General features: G+C 45.8%; 1 protein-coding gene across 5 annotated transcripts in view; it reads right to left on the bottom strand.

Moving 5' to 3' along the window:
* The window catches only part of LOC133445775 (E3 ubiquitin-protein ligase TRIM21-like), a 40288-nt gene extending 22448 nt beyond the window's left edge, over window positions 1-17840 (bottom strand). The window contains exons 1-3 of one of the 5 annotated variants that reach the window (XM_061723207.1): window positions 17308-17818; window positions 16929-17098; window positions 14477-16590 (exon numbers count right to left, since the gene is read on the bottom strand). In XM_061723207.1, the coding sequence (XP_061579191.1) occupies window positions 14938-16581 (1644 nt within the window). In that variant the 5' untranslated portion in view covers window positions 16582-16590; window positions 16929-17098; window positions 17308-17818 and the 3' untranslated portion in view covers window positions 14477-14937. Of the gene's footprint in view, window positions 1-14476; window positions 16625-16928; window positions 17285-17307 lie in introns of those variants that run through there. The other 4 variants (XM_061723232.1, XM_061723224.1, XM_061723216.1 and 1 more) reach the window with 4 other exon arrangements.
* Window positions 17841-18466: the final 626 nt, after the last annotated feature.

Here is an 18466-nt window from a genome sequence, read left to right as displayed (position 1 = left end):
ATTGTTTTGATCATACTCTCGATCTCGTTCTCACCTACGGTGTTGAAACTGATGATCTGTTGGTGTCACCTGTAAACTCCCTTTTATCCGACCATTGTTTAATAACGTTTGAATTTAATGTTGTTGATGTTGAAGTGCAGGACAGGAGGTATTATTTTAGCAGATGTTTGTCTGATGAAGCTATTGCTAAATTTAAGGAGGCCATTGCTCATCTTGCGACAGTTGAAAATAGTGAAGCCTCTACTGAAGCAATAGAGGCCAGTGACCTGGGTTCTACCTCTGATGTTGATGTTGATTTTCTTGTTAGTAACACTGCTGATCTGTTGCACTCAGCTTTAGATGAAGTTGTTCCTTTGAAAAGGAGGGTTTCTAGCCACAGGAGCTTAACTCCCTGGTATAATTCAGATATTCGCATGTTGAAACAAAACGTGCGTAAAATGGAAAGGAAGTGGCACTCTTGTAAGTCTGTAGACTTCTATCGTGAATGGAAAGATATTCTAATAGTATATAAAAAAGCCATTCGCAAAGCAAGAACAGCTTATTATTCAACGTTGATAGAGGATAACAAAAGTAACCCACGTTTTCTGTTCAGCACTGTAGCCAGGCTGACAAAGAGTCACAACTCTGTTGAGCCGTGCATTCCTGCAGCTCTCAGTAGTGAAGACTTTATGAGCTTCTTTAACAGTAAAATCATGAGAATTAGAGAAGAAATCAACCAGCCGGTTGTGGGCGTTTCTTCAGCTTTAGCGACTTCCCTAGGCTCTGACTTGACTCTAGACTGTTTTGATCCTATAGACCTCCCTGAGCTGACTTCACTCGTTAATAGAGCTAAGTCTACCACATGTATGTCAGACCCCATCCCGACTCGACTATTCAAAAATGTTTTTTCTCTTATTGGTGCGACAATACTGGACCAAATCAACCTATCCCTAAGCTTAGGATATGTACCACAGGTTTTCAAAGTAGCAGTAATCAAACCTTTACTTAAAAAACCTTCTCTTGACCCAGACACTTTAGCTAATTATAGGCCAATTTCCAACCTTCCATTTGTATCTAAAATTCTGGAAAAGGCAGTTTCAAGCCAGTTATGTGACTATTTGTATAGAAATGATCTGTTTGAAGTCTTTCAGTCAGGGTTCAGAATGCATCATAGCACAGAGACAGCACTGGTTCGAGTTACGAATGACCTCCTTATGGCCTCAGATAAGGGATTAGTATCCATATTGGTTCTACTGGACCTCAGTGCTGCTTTTGACACTATAGATCATGGCATTTTACTGCGCAGGTTAGAGCATGTTGTTGGGATTAAAGGGACAGCTTTACGTTGGTTTAAATCATATCTATCTGACAGGTTCCAGTTTGTTCATGTACATGAGGTTTCTTCAGAACAGTCAAGGGTCTGTTATGGTGTTCCGCAGGGTTCAGTGCTAGGGCCAATCTTGTTCAGTTTATACATGCAGCCGTTGGGATGTATAATCCAGAATCACGGCATACACTTTCATTGCTATGCTGATGATACGCAGCTCTATTTGTCTATGAAGCCGGATGAAACAGAACCGTTAGTTTTTTTTTTTTTTTTTTTTTTTTTCACCTTGTCTGCACACATATCATTGATTGATACCATGACGGTAGAAACCAAAAGTGTATATATGTGCATTATTACTATATGTAATATATACATATATATACGCACACATACATAAATATACACATACAAACCCAGTGTTTTTTTTTTTTTTTTTTTTTTTGTGGGGGGGGGGGTGACGACATCCACTGCCAATCCAGGAAGCAGGAACACACGGAGACACACGTCAAGCACTGGAAATCTGCAACAAAAAACCACAAACAAAGCACGAAACCGGCACGGAGCCATCCAAAACACGAACAGCAATCGACCTAAATCTTGAGATCTGATCGCAGTCTGAGCTAAGCTATCGCTACCGCTACCTAAACCCAAAAACTAGAGAGCCAGCATGCAGGTGAACATGCAGGTGAACATGTCTATGTGTGTGTGTGTGTATGTATATGATCATGCATGTGTGTGTGTGTGTGTGTGTGTGTGTGTGTGTGTGTATGCATGTGACTAAATGACTATATGTGTGTATGTGTGTGTGTATGTGTGTGTGTGTGTGTGTGTGTGTGTGTGTGTGTGTGTGTGTGTGTGTGTGTGTGTGTGTGTGTGTGTGTGTGTGTGTGTGTGTAATAAACCAAACAAAGCTCCACCTGAAGTGTATCTATAGTGGGGGAGGGGGGGGAGCAACCCCGCCACCCGCGAGACCAGAGGCCGACAAGGAAGAGCCCGGAACCCAGGCCACCGGCAACCCCACAGAGGGGAGAAGTAGGAGGGAGGCAACCCACCGCCTGCGAGGCCCCCCCCCCACCCGGCGGCGGCCGAGGGGGCCCGCGGGCGGGGCCCCCACGGCGCGGAAAGAAGCAGCCAGGGATCCCACGGCGGTGGACCGCGACCCAGGCAATCCCCGGCCACCCGGTCCGGGCCGGACACGCGGCCAGGAGGCCCTCACCCTTCAGGCCAACGACCCCCACCCGGCAGGGGGCCAGCCTGCCCGGAGAGACAGAGCCGCCCCGGCCGCCGACGCGGGCAGGCGCACCCGTCCCCCACGAAAGTGGCCCTCCAAGACCAGAGGGGCGCCCCGCCGTAGAGGCAGCGGGGGGGACCGGAGACGGGCCCGGAGAGAGGGAACCCCCCAACAAGGCGACACCCGCGCAGGCCCGACAACGGAGGGCCCCAGACCCAGGCATCCCATTCATTCATCCATTCACCTATCCGATACCTATACTAATAATAATATAATATACTATACATAATAATAATAATAATACTAATAATAATACTAATAATAATAATAATAATAATAATAACCATCTTTGTATAATATAATATTGATAAATTATTAAGTTTTTGATGTCCTGCCAATGGAGGCTCAAATCCTCCATGGCAGGACCCTTCCATACCGCATTCTCACCGACACAGACATACAATCACGCACCGTTTCCCCCTCCCCGGGGGGTCCAGCACCGCCAGAAGGCACCCCAGGCTGCACGGCGGGCCCCGCCAGGCCCGGGTAACCCGACCCACCCGTCCCAGGCCCAGGCCGGTGAGGGAACGCGGGTGATGTGGGACCCCCTCCCGCCCCTTGTGTTGAGTGCATGTGATTAATGCCATAAAAACAGGGAGGAGGGAGGGCCAAGTATCGATTGACACCGACCCCCCCCTCCCGAACTACGTGTCCTTGTCAAGTGTATTTATAAAGTGTTGAATGTGCAGTGTCTATTTTGCTGTTAAAACCGTGAGGCGGGGAGTGCCAGGCCCCGCGGGACAGTGCCCCCCACGACCCGGACCCCCCGCCTTTCGCCTATGTGCGTATGAATCGTGTAGGGGGGGCAAGAGGGGGAGCGGAGGCCGAAGCCAGGAAGCAGGACCAGCAAAGCCGGCCCTGATAAGACACCCGCGTCCCCCCACCGGCCGTCCAGTAGACGGGGGCCGGCCCCCCGAGCCGGGCAAGGGCCCCACCGTACCTCCAAGGGCGCCCCCGGCGCCGCCGGAGCCCCCAGACGGAGGGGGAAACGGTCCAACATCCTCCCATTCATACTGACAACATAAGACATAGATACCTGGGAATGGTGCCACCCCGCCGTCGCGCCCGCCCGTGCACCCCCCGGTCAGGGGAGGCCCGCTCCCCGGACCCGGCCCCACCCCCCCCCGAGGCCACCCCGGCGGACACCCCAAGGGTCCCGGAGTCCCCACATCCGCAGGGGCCCTTGGCCCCCGCCCAGCGACGGAGGACCAAGGCAGCAATGCCCCCCCAGCGCAGACAGCCACCCCCCACCCAGGCAGGGCCGGGCCCTCCGGGTGGGACCCCCACGTCCACGGCCCCGCCCCCCCCGGGAGGCCCGGTGACGCCCCAGCCACAGCCCCCCGCCCGAGCCCTCCCCAGCCACCCCCCCCCACCGCCATGAGGTAACCCCCCCCACAGGCCCCCAAGGCCCCCACCGGCTAGGGACAGGGCCCCGCGGCCCCCCCCCACCGCCCCCCAGGGGCCACCAGAGGCCCGCGCCCCAGACCCCCCAAGCCGACCCCCAACCCCAAGGGCTACGAGATCACCACCCCCCCGCCCCCACTAGGTAACGAAGCCAATAAACGGGGACCACAGAGAGTGCAATTCAGCCGAATGTTGTTCAGTGGAGGCAGACATTATCTCACTACTAATATGATCTGATAAAAGATTCCTAAAATGGTTGATACATAAACTGGATTTTTGTTTCCAATTTACTAGAATGGTTTTCTTTGCGATACATAAGGCAGTGAGAACCCGGTGTGTCCAATTAGGATCTATTTGAGTGTCTCCCAGGTGACCTAATATACATACCGTGGGGCACACTGGGATTCTGTGGTTGATCCATGTGGATAAATCCTCACAAATCTCCTTCCAGAACCTCTGTACCGGTGTACAGAACCATAAAGCATGCATATAATTATCTGGGGTGTTCTCTGTGCACTGTGAACAGATATTAGAGGTGACAAAGCCCATCTGGAACATCCTTTGTCCAGTATAATGTATTCTATGAAGAACTTTGTACTGTATAAGTTGTAGGTTTGGGTTTTTAGTCATAGTAAACGTATTTAAGCATATTTGTGACCAAGAAAACTGGTCGGTATTAAGAGAGAGATCCGCCTCCCACTTAGAGATCGGGAGAGAGACTGACTCGTCCAGTTTAGACACTAACCTGTAGAGTTTTGATAACAACTTTAAAGTGCTTAGATTCAATAAATCTATTATCTTAGCGGGAAGTTGTAAATCTAATTGGCTAATTTTGTATGTTTTATTTATTATTGCCTTAAGTTGTTGATACTCTAAAAATGTATTCCTGCTAACTCCGTATTGAACAATAAGTGTATTGAAAGGTACAAACTGTCCTCCTACAATTACGTGCTGTAAGTACCGTATTCCTTGATCTCTCCATTGAACGAAGTTAACCATCTTTTTATCATTTTTCACGATGTCTGGGTTGTTCCATATGGGTGTACGGTCACATGGAAAAAGTGAAATTTTAGCTATTTTAAGAAATTCCCACCAAGCTGATAAAGTTGTGCTAATATTAATGCTTTTGAAACATTGATGATGTTTGATACTTTGACTAATAAATGGTAACTCTGAGATTTCTAGTTCATTACAAAACACTTGCTCTGAGTCCAGCCAACAGAACCGTTAGTTAAACTTCAGGCATGTCTTAGGGACATCAAGGACTGGATGTCCAGAAATTTCTTGCTTCTAAATTCAGATAAAACAGAGGTTATCATTCTTGGTCCAGAGCATCTTAGGAAGGGACTAGATGGTGTTGCGATGGCTTCCAGTGCAACTGTGAGAAACCTTGGTGTTGTTTTCGATCAGGATTTGTCGTTGTGCAGCACAGTGCTTACTGGTGAATCAAGCAGTGGACTTGTAGCGGGAGTGTGAGACCTCTTTCTGCCATTTCCTTTTTCAAGCGCCCGACGAGCCCCCGCGACGCGCCGGTCATATTTGGAGCCCCGTCCGTTGTGATGCTGGCCAGCTTAGATGAGTCCAGATCCACCTCTTCGATTGTTTGGCACATTTTACTAAAAATATCCTCCCCTGTTGTAGTATCTGTGAGACTTTCTAATGCTGCCAGCTCCTCGGTCACTTCAAAGTTTGAATTTACTCCCCGAATAAAAATGAGCAGTTGTGCTGTGTCCTGCACGTCATTGCTCTCATCCAATGCCAACGAAAAATACACAAAATCTTTAGCTTTCTCTTTCAGCTGGGAATGTACATTATCCCCCATTTCTTCATTCCGCCTGGTGACTGTAGATGCGGACAGACTCACAGCGTTTAGGACATCTTTCTTGTCCGGACAGACCTCCTCCGCGGCAGCGCTCCAACACTTTTTAATAAACTCCCCATCACTGAACGGCTTTCCACAGCGTGCTATCAGTTTAGCTACCTTGAAGCTGGCCCAGACGGACGCCACGTTCATCTGCATCTGACGCAGTAATGTGCTCTGTTGGGCAGCTAATCCACATTTGAGCTGAGTCACCTTGTCTCTCCTCACTTGGCCCTGCAGGCTAGCACACTGCTCTCCATGGCGGGTTTCATAATGGCGACGAATGTTAAATTCTTTGAACACCGCTACCGTTTCTTTGCAGATCAGACAAACTGCCTGTTGTCTCTAGACGCTTTCCAGAGATCCAGAACATGAACATAAACATAAACATAAACCCCCGAGCAATTATTACATAAACAATGGCAGGTAAAAACTCCCATAGTGGGAGAAAAGCCTTAAGCCAAACAGTGGCACGGAAAAACTCCCCTTTAGGAGGGAAGAAACCTTGAGCAGGACCAGGCTCATAAGGGGGGACCCTCCTGCCGAAGGCCAGACTGGGGGAGTCGGGCATGTGGAAGCAGCAGCGGGATGACCAGAGGTGGGGGGGGGTGGGCGCAGGCAGGCGGAAGCAGCAACGGGATGATCAGAGGGGGGGGGGCCATCAGCAGCACACAGCAGACATCCACGTAGGCAGGTGGAAAAAGCAACGGGATGACCGGGGATGGGGGGGGGGACCGGGACCGCAGGCCAGAACGCAGCTCCCGAGGCTCCGGCCTGCAAACATGCACAAAAGAGAAAAAAGGGGGGGGGGGGGGGGTGGCACAAGAAACTACAGGAACGATGGACAAAAACGATAGCTATGAGATATTTATAATAAATAAAAATGGAAATGGAGAAGACAGAAAGGGAAAAGGAGAGGAGAAGAAGGGTGAGAGGCACCGCCAGTGCTTAATTTGTAAATCATAAGGTGCAGGAACACAAAGTACATATGACAGCGCAGGGATGACGAGACGGGCACAGGTCCCGGAACATATACAGAAAATGGTGCTAAAAACAACACGCAAATGCCCAGCAGCCCACTTGCCATGCTCTGGGACTTACAAGCCTCAATTTCAGATAATATCCATATAAATTGTGATAAGGCAGGTGAAGGTACGACACTCAGGCAGGAAGTCACGTTTGACACGCTGAAGCGTGGTGTTTAATTTTGAAAACAATCAGTGTGGAAAACACAAACTCTCCCTTCAGGAGTTTACTCGGGCTCCTAAGAGTGGTCATCTGTTCAGACTGACTATTAATTATAGCCTGTCCTAAAGTGTCTGCTTTAGCCTTCTCAAGAATGCTTGCTGCTGCTAGGTGAGCCTTGGTAAGGGCATGTTCAAATACTTTTTTTCTGAGTGCGCATTGCTGTTTTTTTATATCTGGAGCAGATGAGCTCACTGTACTTGAAACCCATTCTTTTGCGAGTTTCATCCCGCCCGTCTTTTCTGGCCCCAACGTCCCCACCGCCTTACAAATTGTACAGCCCAAGCCCGAATTTCCCATAAGAAGCCAGGGGTAGTAAGTCTGCTTCACCTTGAACTGAGCTGCTGTCCAAACAGTTGCGCATCCCATCCCGGACCTGTCGCTGGACGTCCCGCCTTCTTCTCCGCTCAGTGCGCTCTCCTCTCCTTCTGAATCTTCCCGTGAGCGAGCTGATGTCGAGGTTCCCGCCTCTTGCTCCGGGTGCTCTACCGGGGTAGCTGATGCCAGGGTACTGGCCTGTTGCTCTGGCTGTTGGTGGTCCACCTGGCTGACTGCTGGAGCTGGCCCCCGCTCCGGCTGGCGCTGAACCTGACCAGCTGCTGCCACGGTACCAGCCTCCTGCCCCGGCTGTCCGTGAACCTGCTTGCTGCTGCGGCGCTGGTCTCATGACCGCTGCAGCTGCCCTCATCGCCGCTTGTTGCTTTTCTGATTCTTTTTGAAGAATCATGCAACTCTTCCTTCTTCTTGAAAAAATACATCAAATTCAGCTGTCTTTTTGACATGTTTGCGTTGCTCGCTGCTTGCTGCAGATCCAGCAAATTTCCAAAGTTTTTTTGGTCAGGGGCGTGGTTTGCTGGCCCATCTTTTCATTGCATCACCAAATCTCCGACTCTTTCAAATGACGTTAAATCTTTATAAACAACATGAAATTCTTGGGATTTGTTCTGTAAATGAATTTATGCATATTATTATTTTTTATACATTCAAAAAAAACTTTTTTATATTATTATTGTTTTATATATATACGAGAGGTGCCGGATCTGCCCAAATAAGTCCCGGAACACAGGGAGGCCAAAATCGAGAGGTGCCGGATCTTGTTCCGGCAGGATCCGGCACAAATTAACCACTGGGCACCGCCCAGCGGATCATGTCGGTGCCCCCCTGCAGCATAAGCCTATAGCAGCATATCTACCACAAAGCTATATTTGAGACTAACTATTATAGTCTTGTTCTATAGCTGCAACTATGACTACTGACTCTAACACACTAGAGTTTACACTACCTAGAGATTTACCAACACCAGCTAGAGGTTTACTAAACACTAACTATAGGCTTTACTAAACAGAAAGGTTTTAAGGCCCCGTACACACGTAGCCGGGTATCGCTAAACCGAAGATATTTTCCTACGTTTGGACCTGTCATTCACATGTAAACGCAAATAAACAAATGTTTAAAAAAACTCCGGGCAAAGTGAAGATTTTTGAAAACTCAGTTTATGTAGATGCGTGTAGACGGAGACAACCGGAGTTTTGCGTTTTCGAACGTCACATTATGTGCCAAAACAACAACAAATCTGCTCTGACGTCTAACGACCTTTGGGTACGCGGGTACGCGGTGACGCGCACCGTACGCCGTAGGGCCGTAAATCGACGCAGGGCTCCGTCGATTTAACGCGGCAGCTCCATGGCGTGACACCTGGGGGGACTCGAGCTTGTTACCGAGAAGAAGACACGGCTCCTGGGGAAGCTAGTAATGGTGCCTGATAGCAGAACGCCCGCCCTCCAAATCTACATTTAGATACTCTAGGAACTACGAGTAAACCTGCACTCTGAGAGCGGAGAGCTCTGCCAGGAACATAAGGCACTATCAGGTCTTGTAAATACTGCGGAGCTAAGCCGTTTTGGGCTTTATATGCAAGTAATACATTTTTAAATTGGATTCTGAATTTTACAGGTAGCCAATGGAGCGACGCTAACACTGGAGAGACGTGGTCTCTCCTGCTGATTCCTGTCAGAACTCGTGCTGCTGCATTCTGGATCAGCTGGAGCCTATTCAGCAAATTACTTGGACATCCTGCTAACAACACATTACAGTAATCCACACTAGAAGATACAAACGCATGAACTAGTTTTTCTGCATCACTCTGCGAGAGGATTTTCCTAATTTTTGCAATATTACGGAGATGGAAAAACGCTATTTTACAAAACTGATTAACATATGGTTTAAAGTTTAAACCATATGTTAATATCAGGATTTGTCGTTTAAACTTTAAACGACAAATCCTGATCAAAAACAACACCAAGGTTTCTCACAGTTGCACTGGAAGCCCTAGCACTGAACCCTGCGGAACACCATAACAGACCCTTGACTGTTCGGAAGAAACCTCATGTACAGTGGGTTGCAAAAGTATTCACCCCCCTTGAACTTTGTGACCTTTTGCCACATTTCAGGCTTCAAACATAAAGATATAAAACTGTAATTTTTTGTGAAGAATCAACATCAAGTGGGACACAATCATGATGTGGAACGAAATGTATTGGAAATTTCAAACTTTTTTAACAAATAAAAAACTGAAAAATTGGGTGTGCAAAATTATTCACCCCCTTTACTTTCAGTGCAGCAAACTCTGTCCAGAAGTTCAGTGAGGATCTCTGAATGATCCAGTGTTGACCTAAATGCCTAATGATGATAAATGGAATCCACCAGTGTGTAATCACGTCTCCGTATAAATGCACCTGCACTGTGATCGTCTCAGAGGTCCGTTTAAAGCGCAGAGAGCATCATGAAGAACAAGGAACACACCAGGCAGGTCCGAGATACTGTTGCGGAGAAGTTTAAAGCTGGATTTGGATACAAAAAGATTTCCCAAGCTTTAAACATCCCAAGGAGCACTGTGCAAGTGATAATATTGAAATGGAAGGAGTATCAGACCACTGCAAATCTACCAAGACCTGGTTGTCCCTCTACACTTTCAGCTCATACAAGGAGAAGACTGATCAGAGATGCAGCCAAGAGGCCCATGATCACTCTGGATGAACTGCAGAGCTCTACAGCTGAGGTGGGAGACTCTGTCCATACGACAACAATCAGTAGTATACTGCACAATTCTGGCCTTTATGGAAGAGTGGCAAAAACAAAGCCATTTCTTAAAGATATCCATATAAAGTGTTGTTTAAAGTTTGCCACAAGCCACCTGGGAGACACAAACATGTGGAAGAAGGTGCTCTGGTCAGATGAGACCAAAATAGAACTTTTTGGCAACAATGCAAGACGTTATGTTTGGCGTAAAAGCAACACAGCTCATCACCCTCAACACACCATCCCCACTGTCAAACATGGTGGTGGCAGCATCATGGTTTGGGCTTGCTTTTCTTCAGCAGGGACAGGGAAGATGGTTAACATTGATGGGAAGATGGATGGAGCCAAATACAGGACCATTCTGGAAGAAAACCTGATGGAGTCTGCAAAAGACCTGAGACTGGGACGGAGATTTGTCTTCCAACAAGACAATGATCCAAAACATAAAGCAAAATCTACAATGGAATTGTTCACAAAAAAACATATCCAGGTGAAAACTGCTGTTCACAAATGCTCTCCATCCAACCTCACTGAGCTCAAGTTGTTTTGCAAGGAGGAATGGGCAAAAATTTCAGTCTCTCGATGTGCAAAACTGATAGAGACATACCCCAAGTGACTTACAGCTGTAATCGCAATAATAATCACAAAAAAATTACAGTTTTATATCTTTATGTTTGAAGCCTGAAATGTGGCAAAAGGTCACAAAGTTCAAGGGGGCCAAATACTTTCGCAAGGCACTGTACATGAACAAACTGGAACCTGTCAGATAGATATGATTTAAACCAACGTAGAGCTGTCCCTTTAATCAGAACAACATGCTCTAACCTGTGCAGTAAAATGCCATGATCAACAGTGTCAAAAGCAGCACTGAGGTCCAGTAGAACCAATATGGACACTAATCCCTTATCTGAGGCCATAAGGAGGTCATTCGTAACTCGAACCAGTGCTGTCTCTCTGCTATGATGCATTCTGAACCCTGACTGAAAGACTTCAAACAGATCATTTCTATACAAATAGTCACATAACTGGCTTGAAACTGCCTTTTCCAGAATTTTAGATACAAATGGAAGGTTGGAAATTGGCCTATAATTGGCTAAGGTGTCTGGGTCAAGGGAAGGTTTTTTAAGTAAAGGTTTGATTACTGCTACTTTGAAAACCTGTGGTACATATCCTAAGTTTAGGGATAGGTTGATTTGGTCTAGTATTGTTGTACCAATAACAGAAAAAACATTTTTGAATAGTCGAGTCGGGATGGGGTCTAACATACATGTGGTTGACTTAGCTCTATTGACGAGTGAGGTCAGCTCAGGGAGGTCTATGGGATCAAAACAGTCTAGAGTCAAGTCAGAGGCTAGGGAAGTCGCTAAAGCTGAGGAAACACCCACAACCGGCTGGTTGATTTCTTCTCTAATTCTCGTGATTTTACTGTTAAAGAAGCTCATAAAGTCTTCACTACTGAGAGCTGCAGGAATGCACGACTCAACAGAGTTGTGACTCTTTGTCAGCCTGGCTACAGTGCTGAACAGAAAACGTGGGTTACTTTTGTTATCCTCTATCAACGTTGAATAATAAGCTGTTCTGGCTTTGCGAATGGCTTTTTTATATACTATTAAAATATCTTTCCATTCACGATAGGAGTCTACAGACTTACAAGAGTACCACTTCCTTTCCATTTTACGCACGTTTTGTTTCAACATGCGAATATCTGAATTATACCAGGGAGTTAAGCTCCTGTGGCTAGAAACCCTCCTTTTCAAAGGAGCAACTTCATCTAAAGCTGAATGCAAGAAATCAGCAGTGTTACTCACAAGAAAATCAACATCAGAGGTAGAACCCAGGTCACTGGCCACTACTGCTTCCCTATTTTCCACTGTCGTAAGATGAGCAATGGTCTCCTTAAATTTAACAATAGCTTCATCAGACAAACATCTGCTAAAATAATACCTCCTATTTTGCACTTCAACATCAACAATATTAAATTCAAACGTTACTAAATAGTGGTCGGATAAAAGGATAAAATAAATGAGAATGCCAACATTTAAGTACAGATATCTTATGATAGGAAAATAAAAAAAAAAATTTAACTTAAAAAATGTAAAAGAACTTTAAAGGTATAGTCTGTAATGTTGGGGAACGCGCATTTGCAAGAGTCGAGTTTTCCAGGACATTTTGGACAGCACATTTTCAACAAAACTACCCCCTGTCTCATTCACCAGTAAGCGGAGGCCGGTTTTAGGGGGGGGCAGGGGTGGGCTGCGCCCACTCAAACGTGCGTCCTGCCCACCCAATCAATGTTATGGGGATCCTTTATTTTTTTATAATTTTATTTTTTTATAAATATAAAAAAATACCACAGAATATCTGTACCGTTTCTGATTGGGTGGGCACTGCGCATCATTTTTAGACACAACAATGAACGCATACCGCAAAAGTTGTGTCTCGGCGGAGGGACCCGACGTCCCAGCAAAATGAGCACAAGAAGTGTTCAGAACAGCACAGAGCACACACTGAAGGCTGATTTAACGCAGAATGGTGCGCGTCGCCGCGTACCCTACGCCGTAGGCTACGCCGTACCTTACGGCATAGCCATGGCAACAGAGCCTGCACGGCACCGCAGCGAACCGCCACCGCACCGCCACCGCACCGCCACCGCACCGCCACCGCACCGGCGCTCTACGGAGGGGATGGAGACGCCTCCATCCCCATGGACCCCCATACTGGGGAGGTGGTATTTTTGGCTGCATTTTCTCGTTTTCTCTGCCATTCTTCAGCAAACGTGACTCGAGTGTGTGAAGTTTTCCGGCAAGATCTTCGACGTGACGAGTGCGCGCATGGGACAGAGGGGGGCGTGGGCGGGACTTAAAATTAAGGCATCTGATTGGTTCTTTCCCCCCTGCCAGCCTCCGCTCCTCTGACGCCATCCTCCTGTCCCTTCCTGTCAGAACCAAGCACCGGACCTGGGGTGACAAAGCCTTCTCCATCGCTGCTCCCACCCTCTGGAACTCCCTCCCCAAACACATCCGTGACTGTACAGACCTCCCAGCATTCAAATCCCATCTCAAAACTCACCTTTACAGAACAGCTTTTAATGTGTGATTAATGTCCTGTGTCATGTTGTGTCCTTATGTACTGTCCTGTGTATTGTAATTGTACTATGTGTTTTGTTATTAATGTAAAGCGTCTTTGAGTGCCTTGAAAAGCGCTATATAAATAAAATGTATTATTATTATTATTATTCGGTGCGCAAAAAACAGATTGGTCAGAGTTTTTACAGGATTAAAGCTGTCAGAGAGGTCGGATTTTTTTCTTTCCTTTTTCTGAACACATTATTCACTGGCTACTCTCAGGATGGAAGGACCATTTCACCCAGTATAACAATAAATGTTTTTGATTACGATCACAGACTATACCTTTAAATTTTCTGGGATCATAAGTGGGCCACTCCAATTGCTTTGGCGGGCCGGATGTGGCCCGCGGGCTGTAGTTTGGGGACCCCTAACGTAAAGACTCCAATCCTGACCTTATGTGTCACATTAACGCACATCCTAGGTCACCTTTGCACAGACTCATTTTCCGGCACTTTAAAACCAACATGTTGTACATTTGTTCTTTTAATATTATTTGTTCTTTTGTATTGTACGACAGAGTATTAGGGCCAAACTAAGACAAGAAGAGGAGAATAAAGTCATAATATTATGAGAATAAAGTCATAATATTATGAGAATAAAGTAGTAATATTACGAGAATAAAGTCGTAATATTACGAGAATAAAGTCGTAATATAACGAAAATAAAGTCGTAATATTACGAGAATAAAGTCGTAATATTACGAGAATAAAGTCGTAATATTATGAGAATAAAGTCGTAAAATTACGAGAATAAAGTCATATTGTTGCGAGAATAAAGTCGTAATATTACGATAATAAAGTCGTAATAATACAAGAAAACAGTAGCCTCAACAAGATCTGACGTGACCAGCTCAACCTACATCAGCCTGAGCCCTGCAGCACCGCAGGGAAGTTAGTTTTACGTTGGATATTCGACAGACGTTCGTTCTGGGTTAAACCTCTCATTAGGGTCCAGGGCGGCTCTGAGCGAGCTGCTCCAACATTTCAAATGCTCACGTATTACCGACTTTACAGTAAAAACAGGCACACAGAAAAGGGCTGAAGCGTGTCCTGACTTCATATTTTCAAGATGAAATGTGAGATATAAGCATAGATACTGTGTTTAAAGTTGATTAGGAGCTAACAAGCTATATATATTAAACTGCCTCACAGATGTTATGATTAACCAACTCATTTTCTTTATTTTCAAGTTCTGGTCAAAATAGTTGATATTTATACAGGTTTTAAATCCTGCAAGACCAACTATCTAACAGAAAGAATCAGCATTGTAATCTGATTACATTTGGAAAATCAAACCAACACTCGCTGACTTTAAAAGCAACTTAAAATGGAGCTTTTCAAAATCAAGTCTGTAACATCAGAGACAAACAGATTACAGAGTTCTGGGAAAAACAGTGACTGGAAAATCTCAAATGTTCCTTTAAAAAGAGGAGGAACAAAAAAACAAGTAAAAAGTAAAAGTACAACATACAAATGTAATAATATGATCAATCAAACAAAATGATCACTTACTGAGATTAAAGAACTTTGGAAGGAACTTGAACATTTGTTTCCATCAATCAGAGTGAATCTTTAATCATTTCACATGAACATTCAGAGTTGATGAAGATTCATTACATCAAAGATCAGACAGTTTGATTGACAGGACAGATGATCAGAGGAGCAGAGTTTTCACCTCCATCATTGGAACAAGGACTGAAGTACGGGTGGAGTTTCTCCCTGAAGGAGCAGCCAGTAAAGGAGTAGATAAGTGCTGCAGCATCTACATCATGAAAGGAGACCAGACCCTCCTCATAATCCACAAACACCCCCAACTTCTCAGGAGGAGAACTGAGATGGAGACGGACTGGAGGATCATCAAGAGCTTTGTACTCGTTTACATTTCTCATCCAAACAGTCCAGTAACCATTCTGAGGTTTCAGTGGGATGTTTCCCTTCCTGTTGGCCGACTCTCTGGCCACTCCTACATCCCAGTCAGTCTTTCCTTTAACCTGAACCTCAAAGTAAAATCTGCCTGAAGAGAAACTCTGTTTTCCTAAAACGCAAACACAGTGAGAGAATCTCTCTGGATTATCTGGAAGATTCTTTTCCACATCATCATCATACACTTGTTTTCCATCATCAGACAGGATGAGTTTACGATGTGCTGTATCAGGATCAAGAGTCACATCAGCTTCAAACTGCTGGATCCTCCTCAGCTCAACTTCAAACAGCTTCTTCATCTTTTCTGTGAGGTTCTTCTCCAGCTGGTCCACAGCTCTCACCACAGTCCCCTCATATGAAGGTGGATGGACTCTGACCTCTGTCCAGTTCTTGGTGGGTGGAGCATCTTCCAGGGATGAGAATCTTTGGAGGAGGTGGAGGTGATCTTCAGAGCGTGAGAGCTGCTCCACCTCAGAGCTCCTCTTCTTCAGCTCACAGATTTCCTGTTCCAGATCTTTGATGAAGTCTTCAGCCTGTTTCTCTGCAGATTTCTGTTTGTCTTCCATCTCCTTCATGAACTCCTTCAGACGTCTCTCAACAGACTCCTTCAGATCAGTGAAGACCTGAACACCTTCTGCTTTCTCTCTGTCTGCAGCATCGTTACTGATCTTTTGTGACTCCTTGATCTCCTGAATCTTCAGTCGTCTCTTCTGGATCATCTGCTGAATCTCAGCCTCTGTCTTCTGCAGATCTGCCTTCTTTCCTTCATATTCTTCTCTCAGAGGAACAAACTCATGAGTCTTGTGGTCTAAAACAGAGCAGAGCATGCAGACACATGTCTGGTCGGTCTTACAGAACAGCTCCAGAGGTTTATCGTGCTTCGTACAAATCCTGTCCTCCAGGTTCTCCACAGGCTCCACCAGCTGATGTCTTTTCAGACGTGAAGCTGTCAGATGAGGCTCCAGGTGAGTCTCACAGTAGGACAGCAGACACACCAGGCAGGACTTCAGGGCCTTCAGTCTGGTTCCAGTGCAGACGTCACAGGGAACTTCTCCTGGTTCTGCAGCTTGTTGCTCTGAGCTGCTGCTGCTGGATTTCTGTTGAGCTTCACGTCTGAACTCAGAAACCATCTCTCTGATGAAGGTGTTGACTTCCAGGTCAGGTCTTGTACTGAACATCTTTTTACAGATGGGACATTTGAAGAGAACATTATCATCCCAGAAATGAGTGATGCAGGTTTTACAGAAGTTGTGTCCACATGGTGTGCTGACTGGATCAGTGAACACATCCAGACAGATGGAGCACAGGAACTGATCTGCAGATCTCAGGTTGCTGCCAGCAGACATGTTGGTTCTCTGGAAACAAAAGTGAAAGTGTGAAACATCAAAGCTGCAATAATGAAATGAAGAAGAGAAAAACAACGAGAGAAGGAAACGGATGGAACAAAGAACGTCATTAATCCTCAGAGAAAACACTCGTCTGACAGTAAAAGGAGGAACGTTTTATCAACACAAGTTTAGATTATTAATATCACGACTCCAGAATAATGAACTATTTCTTGTGAATCATTTTCCTCTAAACGTTCCTGTTCTTTGACCAGAGTCAGTTTTCCAGAATAACATTTGGTGAAATGAGTTGAAGTTTTGTTTGTCCCGCTGACAGAAACACAGTAAATGTTTTCTTCTGGACTCACCAGTGTTTCAGAGACTCTGCTGTGTTGTGGAGGAAAACCCGATGGACTCGCTTGGACCTTCTTTCAGAGACGAACAGGAATCTTCTGGACTGGATTTCTGCTCTGTCACACTTGAACTTTCCTGCTTCTTCCCTCTGCTCTGGTTCCTCCCTCTGCTCTGGTTCCTTCCTCTGATTTACAGGATTATTGTCAAACAGCAGAGTTGATGTGATGAATAAGACGGTGTAATGACAATTTCCAAAAAGTTTTCCTATTTCCAAAGCTTCTTCATTACTTCACAGGTGGGGCAGGAGTGAACCAACGCAGACCCAAATGACTCATTTCCAGGCAGTAACAGTTGCAGTTAGTGTGTGGTTTATTGAAGAAAAGGTTAACATACCAGTTTTCTGTTGCAGGCGCAGCTCTGTTCTGTTTGTCTGTGTGATCTGTTGTGCGTCTGGTGAGAACTGTTTGACTTTCCCTTCCTGTGTCTTCCTCTTCCTGTTCCCTATACCTCTATATATGGTGAACTCTCATCACCACCTAGTGTCCAAATGATGTAACCACAACCCAATAGTTAAATTAAATAAACTGCCAACAATAAACATAAATGGCTCCTACAGACGGAGTGAAGCTTCGGCTGCAGCTCGTTGTTCAAACATTCACCTTTATTTACACTGTCGTTTATCTTAACTTAACTGGAACCTGTTCAAAGTTCAGATCAGGACTGGGCGGTACGGACAATAAAACTATATTCCTCCTCATTCCTGCTGCTTTACAGTTCGGACGCTTCCTCTGCTTGCTCTCTGCTTGATTTGCTTGTGTTATTGATTTTATGCTGATTTTTCCCAGATGTCTTCCTTCTTTCCGTGTGAACTTACCTGTGATAGATTTTGGACACAAGAGCAAGCTAACACAAACCCTGATTCAAATGTCTGACGGCCCCGCCCCCCGACCAATCACTGGCGCGGAGGGTGGTGACGTCGGAAATAGTCCCTGCTCAGCCCTGATAGAACCTCGCTAGAATGGTTACAGAAAAATGTATCGGCTTGGAGCGGCTCTACCCGTCTCAGCCCTAGTGCAAAAGGGCAAAACGGGGCCGTGGCGGGTAGAACCGAGTTAAAGCGAGACTAGTGCAAAAGGGCCATTTGTGACTATTGTGAACTAATTCAGCCCCAAACTACCAGAGGAGGGCAGTAATACGCCTGGATGCGTTGAAACTGCCAGAAACACAAAAGAAGAAGAAGAAGAACCCAGAGTAATGGTATTGTGGAGGTTATACAGAACTGGAATTACTGTGCAGTTTTGTTGGGTTCCTGCCCACATGGGTGTTGATGGCAATGAGAAAGCAGACAATATTGCTAAAAGAGCATTGAAATTGAGTAGTGAGGCAATTGTGGAAATTTCTTTTGGTAAAGGTGAAGCAAAATCATTAATTAGAAAGGCAGTGAGGGACTCATGGCAAAAGGTGTGGGACAACGGTGTAAAAGGGAGACATTTTTATAGCATACAGAAGTCAATTAAGAAGTCAACCACTGACCAAAACACCTGCAGAAATA

This window comes from Cololabis saira, chromosome 1 (assembly GCF_033807715.1).
Source record: "Cololabis saira isolate AMF1-May2022 chromosome 1, fColSai1.1, whole genome shotgun sequence".
Lineage (NCBI taxonomy): Eukaryota > Metazoa > Chordata > Actinopteri > Beloniformes > Belonidae > Cololabis > Cololabis saira.
Note: the sequence above shows the minus strand (reverse complement) of the source record. Positions and strands in the feature narration are given on the sequence as shown.